The sequence below is a fragment of the Meleagris gallopavo genome, chromosome 28 (genome assembly GCF_000146605.3).
Source record: "Meleagris gallopavo isolate NT-WF06-2002-E0010 breed Aviagen turkey brand Nicholas breeding stock chromosome 28, Turkey_5.1, whole genome shotgun sequence".
Taxonomy (NCBI): Eukaryota; Metazoa; Chordata; class Aves; order Galliformes; family Phasianidae; genus Meleagris; species Meleagris gallopavo.
The window spans coordinates 4,349,558-4,371,317 of NC_015038.2; the positions used below are offsets into that span (position 1 = coordinate 4,349,558).

General features: G+C 52.2%; 2 protein-coding genes and 1 long non-coding RNA gene across 3 annotated transcripts; all 3 read right to left on the minus strand.

Annotated features, from left to right (window-relative positions):
• DEF6 (DEF6 guanine nucleotide exchange factor) lies at positions 1 to 11,768 on the minus strand. Its single transcript, XM_003212963.4, has 11 exons — positions 11,226 to 11,768; positions 7,231 to 7,371; positions 5,641 to 5,826; positions 3,503 to 3,730; positions 3,193 to 3,339; positions 2,957 to 3,065; positions 2,580 to 2,878; positions 2,001 to 2,167; positions 1,604 to 1,802; positions 952 to 1,042; positions 1 to 812 (listed from the first exon to the last, which is right to left on the minus strand). The coding sequence occupies exons 1-11, from the start codon at positions 11,319 to 11,321 to the stop codon at positions 598 to 600; spliced, it is 1,878 nt and encodes a 625-aa protein (XP_003213011.2). The 5' UTR covers positions 11,322 to 11,768; the 3' UTR covers positions 1 to 597.
• Positions 11,769 to 12,689: 921 nt separating this feature from the next.
• On the minus strand, positions 12,690 to 19,637 carry ZNF76 (zinc finger protein 76). The gene is given in 14 exon segments (XM_031557022.1): positions 12,690 to 13,557; positions 13,902 to 14,015; positions 14,125 to 14,206; positions 14,208 to 14,266; positions 15,116 to 15,256; positions 15,513 to 15,874; positions 16,165 to 16,347; positions 16,660 to 16,779; positions 17,116 to 17,197; positions 17,626 to 17,742; positions 18,303 to 18,490; positions 18,642 to 18,710; positions 19,451 to 19,531; positions 19,592 to 19,637. Coding segments are annotated over 14 exon segments (1,749 nt in total). The 3' UTR covers positions 12,690 to 13,452.
• Positions 19,638 to 20,169: 532 nt separating this feature from the next.
• Positions 20,170 to 21,709, minus strand: LOC116217475. The gene is made up of 2 exons (XR_004162070.1): positions 21,525 to 21,709; positions 20,170 to 21,287 (listed from the first exon to the last, which is right to left on the minus strand). It is a non-coding gene; the product is annotated as an uncharacterized LOC116217475 (long non-coding RNA).
• Positions 21,710 to 21,760: the final 51 nt, after the last annotated feature.

The window sequence follows — 21,760 nt, forward strand, 5'->3', positions numbered from 1 at the left end:
TAAGGTTTATGGGCCAGTGGCTCCAAAAGCTTTATTACTTCTTGGTTTATATTGACATCTATGTGACTCCAGTGACTTAACAACCACCTTCAGGGAAGCACGTGTAGTTAAGGACATATTGGTCCACCTGGTCATTGCCAAAAGTGCCCTTTGTGTAGGGGTAGTGAGAAGGCACCGCTCAGTCCCTAAAGCTGCCCTGGAGGCCCCTTTTGAGGACAACGTGTCCAAGGGCACAGTGGATGATGCTGCTGGCACAGCCAGTAGAAATCAAGGGGGAATGGCAGTCCTGGGCCACACAGTCCAGACCCACTGGTGGCATCTTAAGGCAGTGTTGAAACCAGCGTCTGGTGTGCAGGGAGCTGAATCCAGACCCCACACCTGGGCAGCCCAGAGGAGGAAATGGCCCTGCTGCGTTCTCCTGACGTTGGGCTGTCTGAGTTCTTGGCATGTTGTGGCTGCAGCATGGAGCACCTCTGCTCTACATGTAGTCAGTCACCTATAGGCTTGGTGCTGGTCTCTGCTGATCTCCAACCTGAGATGACCATGCTGACCAGGCCTGCTGGGCCCTGCAGCTCCCCGCTGGGCTCTGCCATCCTGCTACTGGTTGGAGGGCTCTGTGGCCATGGTGTCTGCATCTGAAGACGGCAGTGGGCTGCTGCTCCCGCCATTGCTCATGTTCTCTTTGCTGCTTTCCCTCATGGGGTCACTGCCTTTATCCTCTACTTTCTGCCTGAGTTTGAGGGAGGAATCTCTCCGGCACATGAGGGGTGGGTAGCCAGCAAAGCCTCCTCCACTCATGTTTGTACGTTTGTCTGGAAACAGATTAAAAAAACAAAAAAAACAAAAAAACAAAAAACTATTGTCTGTCTTCTCTGAGTATCCCAAAGAAGAGGACAGGGCAGGAGAACCAGCAGCAGCACTGAGCTGCTTGCCATGGGGAAAGTCTCCTACCTCCTGGCTCGATTGGATGCATCAGGCGGTTCATCTGCACGTTCCAGTGCTTGACGTTGGTGCTGGCCTGCCTCAGCTTCCGCTGGGCTGCCTGCAAAGAGACAGAGCAGAGTTGGACCCAGCATCACTGGCAGGAGTTTCTCTTCCCTGAACCCGGGCTGGAGGCTCCCTCTAAGATGGAGGTCTTCTGCGCCTCCTGCTCCCAGCCCTCCCTGCTCCACACGTCCCCAGGGCTGACATTGCTGCCCTCTTAGGGACACGCCAAGGGGCAACAAATCACCCTATGGCACCGCTCAGAAAAACCCAGAGCTGTGCAGTGAGGAAATGCCAGCACCCACCCATCAGCAGACTTCTCAAAATAGCATCTGCCAGTGCAGCAAACTGGAGTCAGAGCGGCCACAGCCTCTTCCCTGCTTCAGTGGCTTTGTGAGCTGATCACCAGACTGGCACAGCTCTGCAAACCTTCAGGAGCAAACCTCAGATCTCCTCTCCCCGCTGCAGCTGATGTAACCCTGAAGCCCAGCCTGGCTGCAGGAGGTTGTGTGACAGCAGGTCCCCAGGTTCTCTCCAGCATGGAAGTGACTCAGGGGAGGCCTGGAAAGTCCCCTGGGTCTTGCAGTGTGATAGGAAGAGGCACTATGGTGATGCTCACCATGACGTCTTGGTCCACCCGCTGCCTGTTCACTCTCACTTCTTCCAGCTGCTTCTGGGCTTCTTCCAGACACTTGTTCTTGTTCTCCATCTCCTGTTTGAGGACTTGCTTCTCCAGCTGAGTTTTGATGATGTATTCCTCCTGCTCCTCCTTCAGTTTCATCAGCTGCTTCAGCTTCTCCTCTTCCTCAGCCAATAGCCTGCCAAGAAAGCGCACAAGGTGAGGACATCCCTCTGCCACTTCATCCATCAGCTCCCCACATTCCTTCTGGCATCAGAAGCACGCTGGCTCCCCAGGGAGCAATTGAAGACAGCTAATCACCCTGGGGAGCATCTCTGACAGCCCTGCCCCTGGGAGGAGGGCCGGTGGAAAAGATGCAGGGAGGCTCTGCTCCTACCTGGCCTGTGCGTATCTCACGGACTCCTCGTCGTGCCGTGCTTTCACCTCCTGTTGCAGGGCCTCCTGGAGCCGCTCCTGCATCTCCTCCAGTTCCATGATGCGCTTACGCTGACGCTCAGCCTCCTCTTCCTTCAGGACCATCTCTGCCTGCATGGAGGCACGTGCCTGTGGCGGGGAGAGGAGCTGTCAGGGTGCCTGACATGCTACAGCCCATGGGGAGAGCTCCAGGGCAAGGCTGTTTCCCTGCTTAGAGGAACGCTTCTTGAGGAGCCAGCATCAGCTGCAAGAATGGAAATAGGCTCCCTAGGCAGCCCAGCAGTCTCTCAGCTTCGTGCACCCTCAAGCAGTTTGTCCGCATCTTGTTCCTTGGGTATCATGTGCTGACCCTCTGTCCCTTGTCCCCATGTCACACACCACTTGCATACCACCACCACCAGAGTTACCAGCAGTGTTATTGCAAGAGGAGAACATGCTCCTAAAAGCTCTGTCAACCCTCCCCAAGCTGACCAGGCCAAGGGACAGAGATGGGACAAGCAACGCAGCCCCACTGCAGGACCTGCTTTAGGTTTACCCCCACCTGCTCGGCTTCCCGCAGCTGGATCTCCAGGGTCCTTTGCATCTCCTCGTGCTGCTGCCTCCGCCTCTGCTCCTCCTCCTGCAGCAGTATCTCTGCCTGCCGCTGGGCCTCCTTCAGCAGCTCCAGCTCCTGCAGTTTCCGCTCCTTCTCCTCCTGGAGCTGCTTGAGCCGCTGTGTTTCCTCCTCCTTGGCCGCCTTGCGCTGCTCCCGTTGCTCGCGCTGCTCCCGTCGCTTCTGCTTCAGGTCTTTGTGCAGGGACTTCTTGCCTTCAGCCTGCAGTCGAATGGCAGTCTGGATGGCTGCAGAGGGAAAAGGAGGATGTCAGGAGGGACGTGGGATGCTGGGGACAGGGCACAGAGTGGGCATGGTGTACGAACCTAGCGTCCATTCCTGGCGCTGCCGGGTGTCAGAAGCACTCATCTCATACGTGCGGGATGAGGTCTTCACACAGAACATGCACCTCTTCCCATCCCGGTCAGGCAGCACCTACAGGGAGAGGACATGGGATGGCATCACTTCCATGTGGATGGGGGACAACCAGTGGGATGAGAACCAAGAAAAGCCTCCAGACGCATGTGGGAGGTGTTGCTCCTGCTGTGAGCCCAGGCTGTACCTCCACACAGCAGTGCTTGTCCAAGGTGATGCTCCCCTTCTTTTCCTTCCGTTCCTCACTCACGTAGTAGGACAAGGCACTGGGCTTTAGCATGAACCACCGCTCCGACCAGTTCCTCCTCAGCTGGCCCTTCTTCCAGAGGTAGCCCTGCACCCAGGAGACACAGGGTTCAAAAACGACGTGGGGGCAGGATGAGTGGTTGTGTAATGACATGGAAACCACATCCTTAACAACTGGGAGAAGACCAGAAACATCCCCCAGAGGGGGACCAGCTCTCTCAGCCATGCCCCAGGACACGTGGGCTCCTTGCCTGTTTGAGCACGTCCTCAATGACCTCTTGGTACACCTCCTCCACTGCCATGCTGATGGCTTCCTGCTCGATGCCCCGCAGGAGCCGCCCCGAGTTCACCATGTCCAGGAACTGCCAGACTGTCAGGCCGCCCTGCCCCTGTGGTTCCTGGGACAGGCAGTCGTCCAGCTCACAGGAATTCAGCTCCACATTCATGGCTGTGCAGATCTTCTTTAGCAAGTACTCCACCTGTGGAGACAGGGAGCTCAGCATCGTGGAGAAGTGAGAATCATCACATTACCACCGACTTGGACCAACAAAACCCATTCTGGAGGACCTAAAACCACATCCCTTTCCAGCCTGGAGATACAGGAACCTTATCACAAAGGTGTCACCGCTTGGGACGGTTGATGGAAATGGGCAAGCTTTTCCAGGCTCAGGACATTGATTTTGGGTCAGAGCTTGACCATCGCATGGAGGATTCTCCTTTTAATCAAAAGGCCTACACGCTTTTGGTTTGTTTGTCTAAAGAGAGAGAAGTCATGCTTTAGGTAGGACTTCCAAGCACTGCTGTCCCCACATAGAGCAGGGATCAGACCACAGCCCTGACCACAGCACTGCTCTGGTTTCCAACTGACCTCATAAAAAAGGAACAGGGAAGGGGTCCCTGCAAGGGAAGTGAACATCATTTCAAAACTATCAATTGCTGATAGTTTTGAATTGCTGATGATAACGTAGAATCATAGAACCATGGGATGGCTGGGTTGGAGGGAACCTTAAAGATCATAGAACCATAGAATGGTTGGGTTTGAAGGGCCTTTAAGGCCCCCTGCCATGGGCTGGGTGCCCCCACCAGCTCTGCTGCTCAGGACCCCATCCTCGGCCTTGGGCACTTCCAGGGATGGGGCATCACCACTTCCCTGGGCAGCCTGTGCCAGGGCCTTACCACCCTCACAGAAACAATTTTTCCTCGTATCTCATCTAAACATTTAGTTTAAAGCCACTTCCCTTTGTCCTATCTTCCCAACATAATGTTGGGACAACTTATTTTGGTATCCACAGAACTTGAGAGCAAGGAGGGCAGGTGACTGAGGTGTGACACAGCAATGTCCCCTACCCCAGTGGGATTTCCCTCTCTCCTCATCCATCTAGGGAGAGGATAATAATTCAACTTGTTTTATTTATTTTTTTTTTTCCTTTTTTTTTTCAGTTCAGCTCAGCGAGTAGAAGGATGATTCATTTGGTCTGAGGAACAGGAAACACCTCTCCTAGGGCACAGGAAGTGCGGTTGCCTTTGTACATCTGCACACCACTGCACTTCTTTTCAGTTCTTGGTGCCTTTTCTTGTTTGTTGGGGTGTTTTGTTTTTTTTTTTCCATTTGTTTGCCTGTTGATGCTTTGGGGCTGCTCACCCATCTGAGCTCCATCCTCGATTGTTACAGTGGGACCTGGTGAGGCTGCTGTTGGCTATGGTGCTCCCCACCTCTACCAGCCAGCTCATGAGGCTTCCACGTGATCCCTGGACAAGGGAACGCCTCCTCCTCCAAATACTGCCTGGAATTTGGGGATTACCACCAGTGGCCCCAGGTGCTCGCACTTAATTCCCTGGGTATTGCTCAGGGGCTGAGCTCTTGGTGGCAGTGGCACAGATAGGGATAGCTGGATCTGCTCTGCCACTGCCTTTATGGGGAGAGATATGGGCTGAGCAACTCATCACCATCACAACAACAGATTTAAATTGTTCCTCATTATCTTTTGTTTCTCCCCACGAATATTAGGAGGAGCCCTCCAACACCATGCCAATGCAACTGCTGGGTGAGCTACAAGGGCTTCAGTAGCAGAGACAGATGGAGCTGAGCTTTGGATGCTCCTTGGTTGACAGTCTGAAGGTTGGCACAGTTGTTTCCCAGCTACCTAAATTCAACCATGGAGGAATGCTGTGGATCAGCACACACCACATCCTCCAAGACATCTTTCCTCTAGAGGCTTCAGCATCTCAGAGGGTTCCTCCAGTCACACCCACTCCATGGGCATGGCTGCTCCCCCCACCCCGAGGCACCACATCTTACAGGATGTGATGAGGCAGCTCAGGAAGGACGTGCTGGGTTGCGATAGTGGGACATGTCAGCCAAAGCGAGCCCAGGAGAGGCGGCTCCTACCTCATCTGGCACCATGATGAGAGGATATTTGTCTTCAGACAGAAAGTTGAAGAGACACCAGAGCTTGAAGGCATCCTGGTGGGATACAACGCTATTCCCGTTCCGGTCAGGCTTGTAATTTTTCTTCGCTGTCAAAGTCCAGCAGAGCTCATCAAAATTTTCTTTGACAAAAGCACCTTCCTCCACCTGCAGACAGGACCCAGGCTGGTGAATGTGCTGTAGGATTGTAAGGGGAAGGCTGCAGGGAGGGCAAAAGCTCCACACCGGAGGCCTCCTGTCCCTGCCAGCACTGCTGATTTGCACAAGTGGTGGGGCACTGGCATGTGGTGCCAGGACAATTCCTCAACACAGATCCCTTACACAGATGATTTTAGGCATGGCAACCAGTAGAGAAGGTGCTAGAGGCACCTGGGCATCACAACACACCATATGCCTGGTAGCTCAGCCAAGGGTGCTGCACATGTGGCACTCATCAATCATAGAATGCTTGGGTTGGAAGCGACCTTAAAGATCATAGAGCTATGGGATGGTTGGGTCGGAAGGGGTCTTAAAGATCATAGAACCATGAAATACTTGGGTTGGAAGCGACCTTAAAGACCATGAAGCCACAGGACGGATGGGTTGGAAGTGACCTTACAGCCCCCCGTGCCCCACTCATGATACGGGCTGGGTGCCTCCATTAGCTCAGGCTGCCCAGAGTCCCACCTATATCTATGGCCTTGGGCACCTCCAGGGATGGGACTGCAGAGCACCAGCAGAAAACATACCTCAAAGCATAGCCAACACCACTGGGCTTCCCCAAACCCATATGACAAATGTCTGGGTGGCTTTGGGTCACTTTCCTTATCCCATTTGAACGAAAACAGGAACTGAGGTTCGGTGAAGGAAGTGCTATGCCACAAGCAGGCAGCCCGAGAGGAAGGGATGATGCCTCCATTGGCCCTGCTGCCCGTCCACAGGTTTCAGAGGTCACCAAAAGCCTTCGTCACGTCTGTGCATGATGCATCACTGCTGTGCTGTGTCACTGGAAGGTGGGGATCAGACCCTTGGCCGTGTCTGGCCCAGCACTTTCCCAGCCATGCAGCAGCACGTGAGCAAACCACAGTCTGCAGCAGCAGAGCCGGAACAAAACCTCGGGGTGCTGGGTACCAGGAACAGCTGAGAGCCCCACTTACCAGGAAAAACCGCTTCCCCTCTCAGTCTGCCTATGGGATTTTATTAGTTTGACCAGAAGGCGGTTTAAAGGTCACCTCCCAAAGAACCACATGCAACGGTTTGGGCCACTCTGCAATGGGAGGAATGGGGTGTGCTGGGCTCCCTAATGCAGAGCCCTTTTGGGAGGCAGCAGGGAGGGAAGGGTTATGGCCCCCTGTGCTGGGCCCCAGTGTATTTAGAGCATGCAGTGGAAGAAAGCTGTCAGCCCTCACGTGCCTGGAGGAAACAAGCACTGAGCCGCACCGCATGAAACAAAGGTGCTTTTGAGCCACGGAAAAAGAGAGAAACCCCCTGAGCTTCCAACCTGTCCTCCTCCATCTCCTCCTTGCTCACCAAACCCCCTGCCCTGCAAACCAGGGGGGGGACATGGCTCACCTTGTCCAGGATGTATTTGTTGAGGTAGGGCATGTAGCCCTGGCTGGACACCGGCCCGTCGTCATCATCTCGGAAATGTTCCTCCAGTGCCACGGGGTCGTGGGGGATGCACAGCACCGTGTACAGGTTGTGGGACAGCACCTGGTGGGGCACGAGGGGGAGAGCAGGGTGAAGCCTTGGGATGGCATCCCCAAAAACCAGCCTTAAAAGTCAGCTGGAGACAGCCAAGAGCGAGGATTTTCTAATGTTCAATTCTTTCCTATGCTGGCACGTGGATAATTTTTTTTTTTTTTTCAGACATTACAGAGCAAACAGGACATGCTTTGATCAAGATAAGCAGCCCCGAGCCAGGCTGCTTGGCAGCTGCTCTGGGCAATGTCTTAAAAAAAGAATGAATGCACCCAACCCGCTGCTGTGCTTAATGCTGTGCTGTAATGCTGTGCTGCTTTCTGCAAGCGTATCACCAGAAGACATAAAAACGAAAATAAGATAAAGTTTAAAACAAACGAAGATGAAATGTTGTTGGCAGGGAATGCGGCCAGCAGTGATCTGCACACACACCAACTCCAGAAACACCACAGGTACTGGGTTTAGAACAGATCCCCCCAAACAAAGCTCACTTTGCAGCACGTGAATTTTCCACATGTTGGGAATTTGGATGCTGTCACTATGCTTGAGCTGCCAGCAAGCAGGAGGTGCTCCACGGAGATGCCCAAGGTGGTACAACACGGCTTGGATGGACGGCTCGCATCAAAGCGATGGGGCTGGAGATTTCCTCCCAAAGGAGAGGAGCTGCCAGGGGCCGCACAGCTGGAGATGGTTCTTGCTCAACCGGATTTTCTTTCTCATTTTTCCCCTTCGGAGCGATGCTATCAGCAGGGCTCCACCCGGTGTGCAGACACCACGAGGGCTGTAGCCCCGAGCGCTGTGCTGCACCCTTTGGGGTTTGGCACTGCCCTAGGGGCTGCTGCGCAGGGGTGGGAGAGATGGAAACGCCCTAAGAATCCAGAACAAGAACAGGGAACCATAGCTATGCCCTCCCCTTTCCATGCAGGGCTCTCATCCACAGCCCTCAACGCTCCAAAGCCACTGTCCTGCTGAGCGCTGCCCCATGAGCCATAGGGATGCGCTGTGGGGATGAGCCCACCCAAGCATGCTGTGAGCCACAGGGGGGTCTCACGTGTGCACCCAGCCATGGCTGGCACCCTGAGCCCCCCATATGCTCCCACACACTGCAAAGCACGTTCTGCTTCTTGCTGGAACGCTCACTTAAATATTAAAAACAAGACAAGATGGGGAGGAAACCCCCAGCCAGGGATGCAGGATGCGTGAGGTCAGGGCTACCCCAACACTATGGGGACAGAGGAGGGAGGAAAACACCCCGCAGCCCTGACAGGGGAAAAATCTAGAGGGGCTGACAGGGGAAGGGATGCTCTGACCACTGAAGTGCAGCCCGCAGAGTGCTTTGGTGACGCTGCCTTTCTGCACTGCGCAGGGGTGGAGGGAGCAGCTGCGGTCAGCCCAGCACCACGAGCACCCTATATCCCTCCCCACCACCATGGGGGTGGAACACGTCACAGCACCAAGAATGGCAGCCTCTCATCTTCTCCCCCGTGGGAGATGCAGTGGGCGATGCCAAGACTGGGGGTGAACTTTGGGATCAGAGCTCAGCTCTGCGTAACGGGCACAAATCCCACATGGATGGGTTTCTGGCGTAGCACAGGGAGCTGTGCTGCTGCCTCAGTTTCTCCCCTTTGCTCAAAGCACAGCATCCCCAGAGGTGCTGCAGGGAGCCCAGCCCAGGCAGATGCTTCCAGAAACCTCTGCCAGCAGCGATAGAAATGTGAGCGGGGTCTGCATGCCCCCATGGTTCAAGCACAGCCCTATGGGCTCCCCCTCAGAGGAGATTTTCACCCAGCTGAGCTGCTCTCAGCCCTCTTGTTGGCCAAACTGTCAGCACCAGCCCGTGCCAAGAGCCCTTTGTGCATTCAACAAGCACAGGAGCTGCAGTCCAAGCCATGCGGCTCCATCCCGCCTGCCCCAGGGCATTGTAGCAGCCTGCACTGAGCCTGTCTGGTCCCCAGGGCACCCGCCATACCCAGAGACCTTCAGGATGGGGCTTCTGCCTCCCAAAAGGCACAGGATGTGCGCCCCAGTCCCTCCCCCCAACACACAGCCTTAGGACCACCATCTCCCAACCACGTTTTCTTGAGAAGCCAAGCCTGGAGTATGACCAAGCCCAGTTGGGACTGCCCCAAATTTGGGTTTTTCAAAGTTTTCCAGCAGCATTTCCAACCCCAAGCAGCGTGCAGCTTGTAGGCAGAGCTCATGGCAGCATCAGGAAGCGCAATGCTGGGAACAGAACACCCCACATCTCTCAGCTCATAGCACTTAACCACAAAACTGTCCTTCCTTCCTCTGCAGATACCCACCTATGTCACACAGATGTACACACACAGTTTCTCCCACAGAAGCAAGTATGTGTACAGCACCCAAGTAGTAGGAGTGCATGTAAAGAACTCAACTGCTGAACCCAACGTGGGGTGGGCAGCCCTAAATTCTACAGCAAGCAAAGACTGGCGATGATGGGCAATGGAAATGAGGGGTGGAAAGCTGCTGAGCTTTGAAACACAGTGGAACAAACACTGCTTGGGTGTTCCCAGCACCGTGTGGGTGTGCAGAGCCTCTCCTGCAGCCACATTCCCATTTCGGGCCGGGTGGGAGAACAGCGTGGGGTGAATCTGTGCTCAGCTCTGGATTAAGTCACCATGGGGATGCAGTGCTCAGCCTTTGCATGAGGGGCTCGCAGCTGCATGGGCTCTCTAGGAAACTGCTGTGAAACTCGGTGTCTTCATGAGCTCAGCACCACCATCCCGACACAGAGCTTGTGAGATGAGTGCTGCACGTGGTGACATCGGTGCTTTTGGAGCAAGGTGTGCTCCATTGGGGCAGGGATTCAGGCTCAGCACCTGTCCTTGGTTTGCTTTGGGATTTTCCTGGATTTCTTCAGCCATTTCTACACTTCCAGGTGTCTTAAAAAGAAAATGGCCCCACACAGCCCTCTGCTCTGAAAGCCTTCAAGAGGAACCCAGCCCCACTGGGGTCCTGCAGCCAGGCTACAGGGGGTGCCATGCAGGTCCCCAGCTCCCCATTATCTGCCCTGGGGGAAGCCCTTGAAAGCAGGAGGAAAAAAAGAGGAGAAGAGGTTTCTCTGTAGGGTTTCACAACGCATCTCCCAGGCTCCTGATGCAACACTTTACCGTGTTTTGCACGTTTCTAACTCAGGTCCCTTCTCTGCACTGCAGCCCCAAAACAGCACATCCATCCCCATGAGAACCGGGCCAAGACTTTAAGCAACCAAAAATAATTGCAGCGTTTGCAAAAAGAAAAAAAAAAAATTAAAATAATTGCTGCCTGTTAGCGAAACCTGGTGGATTTCACCAGTCCTGGAGATGATAAATGAGCTTTATGAGTCTTTCTGAGGACGGACTGAGCTCAGAGCCTTCTAAAAGGTGCTGAGGGGATGGAGGGAAGGGGAGGTCGGCATTTTGGAGCAGAGATGTGTTACTGCTGGCCCTGAGCACAGAGCAGCCATCGTATTTAGAACCTTCTCCCTCCACCTTCCGACCCTGTGCTGCACAGGAAGAGGCACCATGGGTGCATCGGGGTGAGAAAACAGCCCGAGTTTGGGCTGATAGGTGGGCACAGACAGCATAAGAAACCAAAGCCACGAAAAAAGATCCAATTTCTCCCCCATTTTCACACTGAAAACAGATTTGAATGTTGATTCTTTGCTACTTTCCCCCCTACGCACAGTTTTTAATGCTTAAAATGGAGGTGAGACACAGAAGGAGAACTTCAGGGCACCGCATGTGGCACAACAGCGCAGCCCTCCACCCCTCAGCACTGAACCTCTCCGGGACCCCACGGACTTGCAGAGCATCTCTGGAACCCCACAGCCTCCCCGAACCCCCCCGGCTCCCCCGGTTACTCACTTTGAGCTGAGATTTGGACACTTTGCCGCTCTTCTCCACATCCAGAGCGGTGAAGGCGTACCAAATGGACTTGAGCAGCTCAGCTCTCAGGTCCATGGCTACAAGCGGCGGTGACAGCGGCCGTTCTGTCAACGTTGTGAATCCGGTTTCAGGAAACCGATTGCACCGAGAGCCCCGAGCGGCTCCGGCCGTGCGCGGAGCAGCAGCGCCATCTGCGTGGGGCTGCGCTGCGCTCCGGGCACCGCTTTGCTCCCACCGCCGCCCCGCAGGAACCCAGAGATGGCGAGGAGCGCAGTGAGAGCGCACGGAGAAGGGATTGGCAGGGATTCGCGACCCTTTGCTGGTTCAGCTTCAGCGTTTGTGCGAAAGAAAAGTTTCCTCCTTGCCTAAAATAGCAGCTTCCTCTTCTTGGGGTGAGATGGAGAGCTTCCCTCCTCCCCCCCCCGCAGCAGCAGGGGCTGTTTGGAGAGGACGAGGCCCAAGGAAGGGGAGCAGGGCTGCAATGCGTTGCAGGTGGTGGGGGTGGTTTGACACGGCCCACCCGTCCCTTTTCCTCTGCAGAAGCGAACTTCCGAAGTACGTGGGGCAAATAAACACGTGATGGTTCGCAGCCTCTGCCGCTGCTCTGTGCCGGCTTTGCCCACGGACTCCTATGGGCTCAGGTGCTGCCGTTACCCCTGCTGGGCAGCGGATGCCAGCCTAGGTCTGTCCCGAGCAAAGAGACGCTCACAGATGTATTTTCTTGTAGTGAGTGGCATCATTCCCTAACCTGAAGTTTACAGGAGCCCTCAGAGGTGCCAAGCCCTGATGTGGGGCTCACAGCACTGCTTTTAAGTACCTGGGAAGCCACTTCTCACAGCCCTCAGCACAGTCCTGGGATGATCACAGCTTTGGGAGAGCACCTGGTCTGCACTGCCTTAACCCTGACATCTGCAAAATAATAGAAGCCAACTCACCCTGCCATCCCCTGCTGCTCCACAGCACTGGGTCTGCCAACACAGTTTGCTTTGAGAGTGGTATTAGATGGGAGAATTCCTGCCACACGCTCAGTGTGCATCCATGGGGACACTGGCTTCCAGCATCAGAACATTGCTGCCGTTCCACCACCCAGCCCAGGGCCACCCTCTGATTGGGCTTTATTGCTTTGCTGCCCACTTGCTTTTTAGACAGAGGATTTGGCAGAAATGGGGAACGCTGGACCATTTTTAGAGGGAGGGGACAGAAAGTGCCTCTCAAAAAAATTCTGCATTCCTAGAGTTGAAATCTTTGTAGCGCCGTATCTGCTTCATTAGACCAGCAGTCTTGGAAATCTTAGGCATGAAGTAAACAGAAGATACTCTGCCATCTCCTCCAGACTAATGGGGTGGGGGGCTCCACAGACCAACACCTCAGGAGAGGGGGAAGGTAGAAAAGGGGAAAAAACGTAGGAAGATAGGCCTGACAAAGCCAACAGTGGCAATTAGCCAAGGGAGAAAAACTGATTTACTAAATATGATATTGTAATGCAAGATAATACGATATAATACAATATAATTGGAATTGAGGGTAAGAAATCAAATAAAACTAGAAAGTGTGTCCAAAACCAAAGGCCTTACTCCAATGCTGAAGGCGAGACAGCCAGGGAGCATACACTGCAGAGATAAACAGTAAAAGGGGAGGTGTCTCGACCTGCAAACAGTTTTATCTTTCCCTCTAAATGGAAAATGGAAACAGAACAGTGAAAGTCTTCTAGGAGATGATCTTCTGAGATGTTCTCTGGGCGATGTTCTTCTCTTCTGAGAACCAGGTACCTGGAAATATCAGCAGTCCATGGAACAGGAACATTAACTTTAACTCCCAGCACACTACATGATATTACGATGTGGAATTCCGATAATTTAAATCATAAAACAATGACAAATGTCCACAGCAAGGGGCAGGAAAGCTGCTGCTCTGAGCCAAGGAAAACAGCAGAGCCTCCAGCAGAAGGTAGCAGCTGTCATAGACTCTGCTCATGGAGAGAAGAACCCTTCTGGCACGGTCACCCTGGCAGCCCAACACTGCCAGCACTGGCTCTCACCGCCTGTTTGCTGCACATCACAAGCCAGCTGCTCTCAGACTCCTTCCCTCACTCCTCTACTGCACATCTTCCACGTGCCTGCTGGCCCAGGTCCTGCAGATCCTGATGCACCCATGGAGGAACGGGCTCGGCTGCCTGCTCTTCCTGCCTGGGAGGCTCTGCAGGGTCTCAGCAGCCATTCTCGGCCATGGCTGTGTCCAGTGTTACAGGTTCATGCTGGATTGCTGCTGCCGTCATACTGATGGTGTTCTCCAGGCTCTGCTGCTCTTCAAGCTAGGGGAGAAAAGTCAGAGATAACATTGCCCTCCCAAAAAGTGTGCTCAGGAGGGTTGGCCTTGCCCCAGAGGACAGAGGTGTGAGGGACTGACTGGCAGCAGAGCAGCAAAGCAGAGAGACACTGCTGTGATGGGGAAAGGCTGCTTATGAAGGAACATTCTGCAACCCAAGCAGGGCATCCCTGTTCCCCTCCACACGCAAGGGATATGGGAGTTAAGGAGCAAGCAATCTAGGCAGGAGGAGATGCAAAGCAAGAGACTGAAGTCGGTGAGTAGGTGGGGATGTACACAGTGAAGGTGGCAGGAGCAATGCTCAGGCTTGCTCAGGGCGCCGTGTGGTACCTGCACTGCAATGTGGGCACCACTGGGGGTTGCCAACAATGCCACCTGCCGATGACAGAGGGATGCAATGGCTGACTCTTCAGACATGACTGGCCCAGAGGTGACTATGGTAACCTAGGAAAAGTTAAGACACAAGACAACTGTGTCATAAAAGAAAGTGGGATTCCCTCCCAGTAGGCAGTTCTTCTGCAGGGAAGAGGGAAGGCCTTGCTTCTGCCCATACCGGCTGTATCTCAGTGCTATCAGTGTTGATCACAGTCATGGTGTGCATGTCACCACCCACAAACTCTTCCTCGGGCACTGATTTGTATCACCACGCTGACTGCACTGCCCAGGGCCTGCAGGTCTTCCTGTGACAAGCTGATCTGGCAGGACAAAAACAGACGCTCTCATCAAGGCTGGCTTCTCAGGAAGCCTTATACAACACCTGATTTTAGCAAGAGAAAGGCTAAAATATTCTCTCCTCCCTCATAGAATCATAGAATTGTGCAAGACCTAAGGCACAGAGAACTCCAAGGACTTTGCCCAGGATCACAGACAGAATCAATGGAGCCCTCACAGATCCCTGGTCTCCAGCTCACTCCCTTCAACAAGACCTCCCTTTCCATTTAGCATCTTCTCTCTGGGCACAGCTCACGCAAGCAGCTCCTCATGCTAAGAGGAAACAAACCGCACTCCTGGCAGCTGCTTCCTCTGCCCCGAGCCACAGAAGGTCTTCTCAATCAGCAGACAGGCAGCTCGTGCAGGGAAGTATGTGCAAGAAAAGCACTGCTGTTTACAAACTACGGAAAAACAATCTCCAAATCCAGCCTGTGTCAGCAAAGAGTGGGAGCTGCTTTCTGACAGCTGTGCAGGAGGCGAGGGCTGGCAGGCGCAGCACATAAGCCCAGACAAATGCCTGCAAGACCCTGTCCAGCAAGGCAAGTGGTGACCAGAAGCCTGTGAGTTACCCTTCACATCAAGGCTGCAGCAGTGGGATAGGACTATAAGGGGGGAACCATCATGACAGACAGAGCCCCAGGGTCCCAGGGTCTGTTTTACACAGAAAAAAAAGCCTTATAGAGAAGACCAAGCTGAGATCCGGCCCCCGAGGGGACATCCTGTTTAGTGGCTTCAGGAAGTGCCTAAAGGGATGCAGAACAAGCTAGGGAGAGGCAGAACCTCACTTGGGTAACTGCTCTCCCTCAAGTACTGGAGGCTGTTAATGTTCATACCTGCTCTGTCTCATCCTGAGAGATAAGTGAGACCTGTGTAGGCATACCATCATCATATTCCTCCTCATCCTTGTCTTTCTCCATCTCTGATAGGAAAGCAACATGCTGCCTCTTCATGGGGGGAGCCTCCTTCAATAGCAACTAAGTCAGGGAAAGCAAAGAGTAAAATGGGAGAGAGCAGGAAAGTGCATATCTGACCCTGGGACCTGCCTGGTCATTGAAGGGCCAACAAAGAGGAGCAAAAGATCATAACAATAGCCCAGTGCTAGCGTGGAGAGAAGGACCTTTATCTCTCCCTGTACACAGCTGGATACAGTCCACTCTCAGCTGATGACATATAGCTAGGACCACAGGGAGAACTTTGCTCTTGGCTGTGACGTGAATCTGGGCTTTATGAGTGAGGTGGACAGCCACAACACCAATTCAGGTCTGAAGAAGGACAGCAGATGCAGACCCCTGCTCCCTTGCTGCCATCTGTCTCCCCTCTGCCACAGGGCATGACACACCGCAAGTGATGTGGAAGTGACTGCTCACCCTCCAGCTGCTGCTGGACTTCTTCGCTCTCCTCTGTGGCCTCCAGTTCTCTGCGGCCGCTGCACCTGTGTGGACCCAGCGTAGATTTCTGGCTGTAGGCCTTCCCACAGATCTTGCAGGAGTAGGGCCTGCTGCGTGTGTGCACCACCTGGTGCTTGTAGAGGCTGGAGTACTCTGTGAAGCACTTCCCACAGCCCGGCACAGGGCAGGCATATGGCTTCTCCCCTAGGGCAGAGGCCACAGTGCAGAGCTTAACCCACTCGGCCTCATCATGCCCTGCTAAGAGATTCCCTAACAAAAGAGAATAGCTGAAGGCAGACCACTGGAACGAGTGGAACAATCAGCCCAATAAAGCACTTCCTATTTCTTTTAATTACCTGGCTACCCTGAAACTGCAATGCCTGTCCCAGAAACGATCGTTTCAGTCCCGAAGATTTCCCAGCTGCCACACATCATCAGTGCAGGCAGCTGACTGGGGAGGAGCCGTCTGTCTTTTCACCCCCTTCCCTGCTTACCTGTGTGAATTCTTGTGTGGTTCTTGTAATTGGTGACGCTGGTGAAGCTCCTTCCACACATGGGCTCTGGACAGCTGTAGGGACGCTCGCCTGTGTGCGTTCGGATGTGAACCCTGAGGATGTGGGAGGTGGTAAAAGAGCGGTCGCAGTACTCAAACGGGCACTTGAAGGGATGCACCCCTGCAGTGACAGAGTAATGCTGGTGAGAGCCCTGCCAGACTGCAGCTCTCTGAGCTCCCCACACACCTCCACAGTATGACACCAATGAGATCTCAGGTCAGTCCCAACCAAATGCTCATTTCCCCCAGTAAAACCGGCATCCTTATCTCTTTCGCTGAGCTGTTAGCAACTGAGTTGAGGATCCCAAGTGCTTCTTCTGCTGCCCAGCTACTTCCATCTGACAACTTCAGCTCTTCCTTGCTTCACCCCAGATACAAGAGGCTGAAGCAGTACTTGATCTTGAAGCCCTCTCGATAGGCAGCTCAGTTCTCTTATAGTGCCACCTGTGTTTCTGTAGATCGCCAGAAGCTCTGAAGGCTTTGCTACATGAGTCTTCTGGGCACTTGAATGGTTTCTCACTAGTATGTATTTTCATGTGGGTCTTCTGCCCGTACGCTGCCCAGTAAAGAAACCACAAAATTAATTTTACAATGAGAAGGAACTAAGATTGCAAGCTGTGTAACAGCTCTCAGTGCGTGTCTGTCCTGTGTTCACAAAGCTGAAGGGGAAGAAATATCCAAAGAGCCTCACAACACCCCTGACTACTCAGTTTCTTCTTTTAACTTCTTTAAGCTGCCTGTAATCAGTTCAGTCCTGAGCAGCCTCCCGTATTGCAATTCCTTATCAGAAGGCGTTAAGAGCTGTGCTTATTGTGGTCTGCTGGAAAGAAGGGCTGATATTCTCAAGGTGATTTTGATAAGACTGAAGACAGAATTTTCACATGAGAGAAACTGTTAACTGTTGTAAATGTCTTCCCACAACTTGGGAAGTGACATGCATATGGCCAGTCACCTGTATGAGAACGTTCATGTACCTGGAATAGAAAGCATGGGTCCTCTACGGTCCATGACAAAGGGGTAAGGAAAACAGCATGGGGAAATGTAGCAGCTGGAGAGAATCCGAAGTTCTCTGCTGGATTTCGTATTGACCGGTTAACAAACCTGTCTCTTTCATGGGACAAAGCCTCTTCTCAATGATACATTCCCGTTTGATTTATTCCAAATTACGGATACTTTTTCCTGGCTCTTCAAGGTTAAAAGCACCTCCTTAAAGTCCTCAGAGAAAAACTTACTGCAGAATGATGTGTCAGTGCCAAAGGGCATCCTGACCTTTCCCCTGAAACACCTGACCTTTTCCAATGGAGCATTTCCTTCTTCCTTTGTATAGGAACACTCTGATCTGGCACTAGAACATGGGGGCATATTTGGTCTGCAGTCTGCAACTGCATGTTAGCTGCTTTACCTTCAGATGTTGGACAGTGGTGTAGATGCGACCACAGCCTGTGTACCCACAGCGGTGTGCTTTATGGGCAGCTCGTATCCTCTTCTCATTGCTGTGCACTTCCTGCTCCTGCAAATGCTGTCAAGCCAATGAGTGGAAATTAATTCAGACAGCCACCACAGCAGCTGCCACCAAAGCCCATTTGGATTATTTGTTTCCTTACCATACATACACAGTCCTTCAATTGTCCCCACAAAAGTGTTTTTCTACAAACACAGCTTGCACACTTATGGTGCAACACAGGTTACAGAACAGGGCTCTAGAAACCAGCATTTCCCATTCCTAGTTCACATTTCCTACCTTGGAAAAAATCTGAGCTGTATCATAGCAGCTCTGCTTTCTCAAATCTGTGCCTGCAGAGTAAAAGGCCCAGCACTCTGTGGGTACTGGGTAGGTGCTGCAGAAAGAACCTGCCACCATTCCAGGTCCTTGTCAGCCACCTGTCAGTGGTGACACCACAGAAGTCCTGACCAGCTTATCTTCCCAAAGTTGGCACTACTCTGTGTACTACTTTGTGCACTTCTAATTTGTACATAAGTGCAACTTAAAGGAGACAACTTAAACTCCAGGTCAAATGTGAAATACCACAGTCCCTCAGTGCTGCTGGAAGACCATTAAGGAAACAATTGCATCTTCACCTTGTTGGCATACTGCTTTAATGCATTAATGGTCCTGACATCAAAGGCATCGTCTTTCTCCTCTTGCCCAGTTTCTGCCTGCATTTCCATGATGGGGCTGTCAGGGAGCACGATGGCAGGAGAATGGCTGTTGGTGGTGGAGCCATCCTCTGGCTGGACAGACTCTGAAGTGCTGGAATCAAAACCTTCTGCAAGACAAATAGACAAAATCAAATGTAGAAGGGCTGCTGAGTGTAAACCACTCTTCACCTCCCCAGGCTACCTCCAGCCTTGGAAATCTGCAACACTTCAGCAGCTTTTGCCCCAGCTGCCAAGGAAAGAATGGGGAATATTCTTTACCTTTAGGTATGTAGGCCATACGCCTGTCTTCCAAAACTACTGGCTGTCCATCTTCAAAAGCTACAAAATCTGAAAGAAGGAGAAAAAAAATTCCAAGCACATTACTGGAAGACTCAGATGGGATGGAGGGGGTAGCACATTAGTTCCCGAGCACTGCAGTATTCATACCCAGAGAAGCACATGGGGCAGGGCTGCCTGCTTGTGTTGAAAGTCAACCACAACTATAGTTTTAAGACACCACCTGAGCCCCTCATCCCTAAACTTCAAGGTTTTTAATGTTTTGTGAATAATTTTATGGCACCTCTTTGGCTCTTTGAGGTAATGCTCACCACTTACATCATGTCTCAGATGTACAACCATGGTGACATGGCTTCCAACAATCCCTACCCTCCCTCTCAAAACATCTTCCCCCTCAAACATCTAATCCAGGAATAATATATTATCTTACAGTTCACAGAAACTCCTGTCCAACTGCTCCTAGGTGAAACAAAATTTGTTTGGGCTCTGCAGTTAGCAAAACCACAGCACACAGATTACTGGTCTCGCTTGTAGATTTGTTATCTATCGAACTCACAATATGTGTGAGGTGAAACATGTAACACGTTTTGCTTGCTGCACCAGCAAATTTAGCTTCTTGTCAAATTGCTAAGAACCCTGCAGGAAACCACATGTCCTTTGTTCTTGTTCATTCAGCTGGACAAGAAAACCCTACCTCAGATGGGCTCAGAGCTACAGCACAACTGTCAGGACACAGATGGTTTCAGTCACACCAGCACCCTTCTAAACAAAGGTGAATGCATGGTTCTCACCTTTCTGAACTATCACGGGATGGATGTACACTGTGTTTTCATCTTCAGTTTCAGTGACTTGCTCTTCAATTACCTTTTCTCCTGAAACAGTTAAAAAGAATGATGCTATTAGCACTGCCTCAAAGTCCACACTGGTCTAACGAGCTGTCCCCTTCCTTTGTTGCACCTTCTCAAGGAATATAGCCATGCAGAAGGCAGAACTGTCACTTGAATGTTGCTACTAATCAAGCTTTCCCTCAAACAGCCATAGAAGCACTTATCTTCCCAGAAAAGCTGGATCCTCCCTTTCCTAAACAGGAGGGTAAAAGGCAAAGAATCTCAGTTATCACTTGTTTACAATCACTTGTTTGAAACAGAAAGAACAAAGTGTGCAAAGTACTTTGGCTTTAAAATAGAAAGCAATTACACTTCTGCTGGAGAAAACTCAATTGGGAGCTTTTAATGGCACCAGCAGAGCCTGAAAATATATTTTCTTCTACATTGGTTTGGGATCAACACTTGAAAAAAAAGTTTTGGCTTGAAGAGAACTAAAGCATTACTCTCTTTGATGAGTTGTGAAAAGTGAACTCTTAAAAATAGCGAAAGTATGACTTACTCTGCAACAATATTTTAGTTACTTAATTATTTGATGCAGAGAGGACATCGCTCATCCTACTCAAAGTTAAATTGCTTTCAACTCATGCAAAGTGTTTGCTGGGAGAAGTCACAAAACGTAGTGGTTTTCAGCTTCACAAATTTAATAAACTTGCAGTGAGTTTACACAGAAAAGTAAGTGAAACATCAACGACCAGGAGATGGAACTCTTGCAAATCCCATTCTGTAGGCTGGGAGATAGCACACTGCTTTCCTTGGGAACAGCAGGCAATGAAGAAAGGAGCACACCCCTCAGCACACCCCAGAAAAAGGACAGGAATTTGGCACTGATATTGCATTTTAACCAACACTGAGCTCAGCAGCCTTTTGAGTGAGAAAAGCTTTATTGGGAACCAAACGCTACGCACTTCAGTGAGGTCAAACACAAACATTCTGCTTAGCTTCAGGGGAAGTTTTGGATACAGAACATACAGGGAACTCCATTTTTCCAGTCTGAACAGAACTTTCATTTTCTACTGCAACAGCTCTTCTATCTCCAAAGCTTTATTTCTGAAGCAGAGACGTTTTATTCATGGATGCATCCCCTTTGATAGGAAAGGCTGAGAGACCTGGGGCCGTTCAACCTGGAGAAGACGGAGAGGTGACCTCAATGTTTGCAAAGATCTTAAGTGCAGAAGTCAGATGGATAGGGCCAGGCTCTTTTCAGCAGTATGCAGCAACAGGACGAGGAGCAATGGGCAAAAACTGCAATACAGAAAGTTCCGTACAAACATGCGAAAGAACTTCTTCACTGGGAGGGCGATGGAGCACTGGAACAGGCTGTGAAGTCATCTTCTCTGCAGATGTTTTGAGACCTGCCTGGATGCTTTCCTGTGCAACCTGCTGTCAGGAACCTCCTTTAACAGAGACGTTGGACTCAATCTCCAGAGGCCCCTTCCAACCTCTCTGATTCCCGCAGTCTTCTATGCCAAGCTAAGACAGTCGCAAGCATCCTATACAAGATCCACGGCGATCTGCATGCCTATCTCCAACCTCATGGGGTTGTGAAGAGACTTTGAGACCTCACAGCCCAAAGACTCGGTTACCTTTGTCAGCCTGCTGCTCGGAGGCTGTTGTCCCATCGCTAAAGGTCGCTGCCTGCAAGCTCTCCGTCACGTCCTGGCAGCCTCACACACGACCCTCACTTTGCTGTGTGCTCCCAGCAAGGCGTGCAGCACGGCAAGCTGTCTTCTTTGCTACAGACCTTAAACAAAAGGAACAATCCCCCTTTCAATCCTTCCTCGAAGTCTGCATGCTTACTTCAGAACGCCGGCTGGAAGTCAATAAGGACAGCTCTGTGTCCACCTCCCGCAGGGGCGGCACAGCTCACTACCGGGCCGAGGGGAGGAGGAGCGGTCAGGCCCAGCCCGGCTCGGTGCAGCGCTCCCCGGGCCCGGCCGCTCCTCCCCGCTCTCCCTTCAGCCCCCCGCAAAGCACCGACCTGAACGGACCCTGCGAACCCGAGTCCGCCGCCTGCCCGCCGCGGCCCCGCAACCCGCATAGCGACATAACGCGCCGCCGCGCCTCAGCCGCTCCCCGCGCAATATCCAGGTTCCGGGGCTTCTTTCCGGAAGTGGGTTGTGGAGCGGCCGGGTTCAGGCACGCGAGCTCTCCCGGCTCCCTTCCGCCACTTCCTGACCTCACTGCCACACCGCGCCACTCCCAGCATGGCGCCGA

Excerpts from the sequence above, each read along its gene's own strand:
- DEF6 (XM_003212963.4), bottom strand. The coding sequence starts at position 11,321 with ATGGACCTGAGAGCTGAGCTGCTCAAGTCCATTTGGTACGCCTTCACC. Across the intron at positions 5,827-7,230 it reads ACAAATACATCCTGGACAAG|GTGGAGGAAGGTGCTTTTGT; the intron begins GTGAGCCATGTC and ends TCCTGTCTGCAG. Across the intron at positions 3,340-3,502 it reads TTGAGGACGTGCTCAAACAG|GGCTACCTCTGGAAGAAGGG; the intron begins GCAAGGAGCCCA and ends TCCTGGGTGCAG.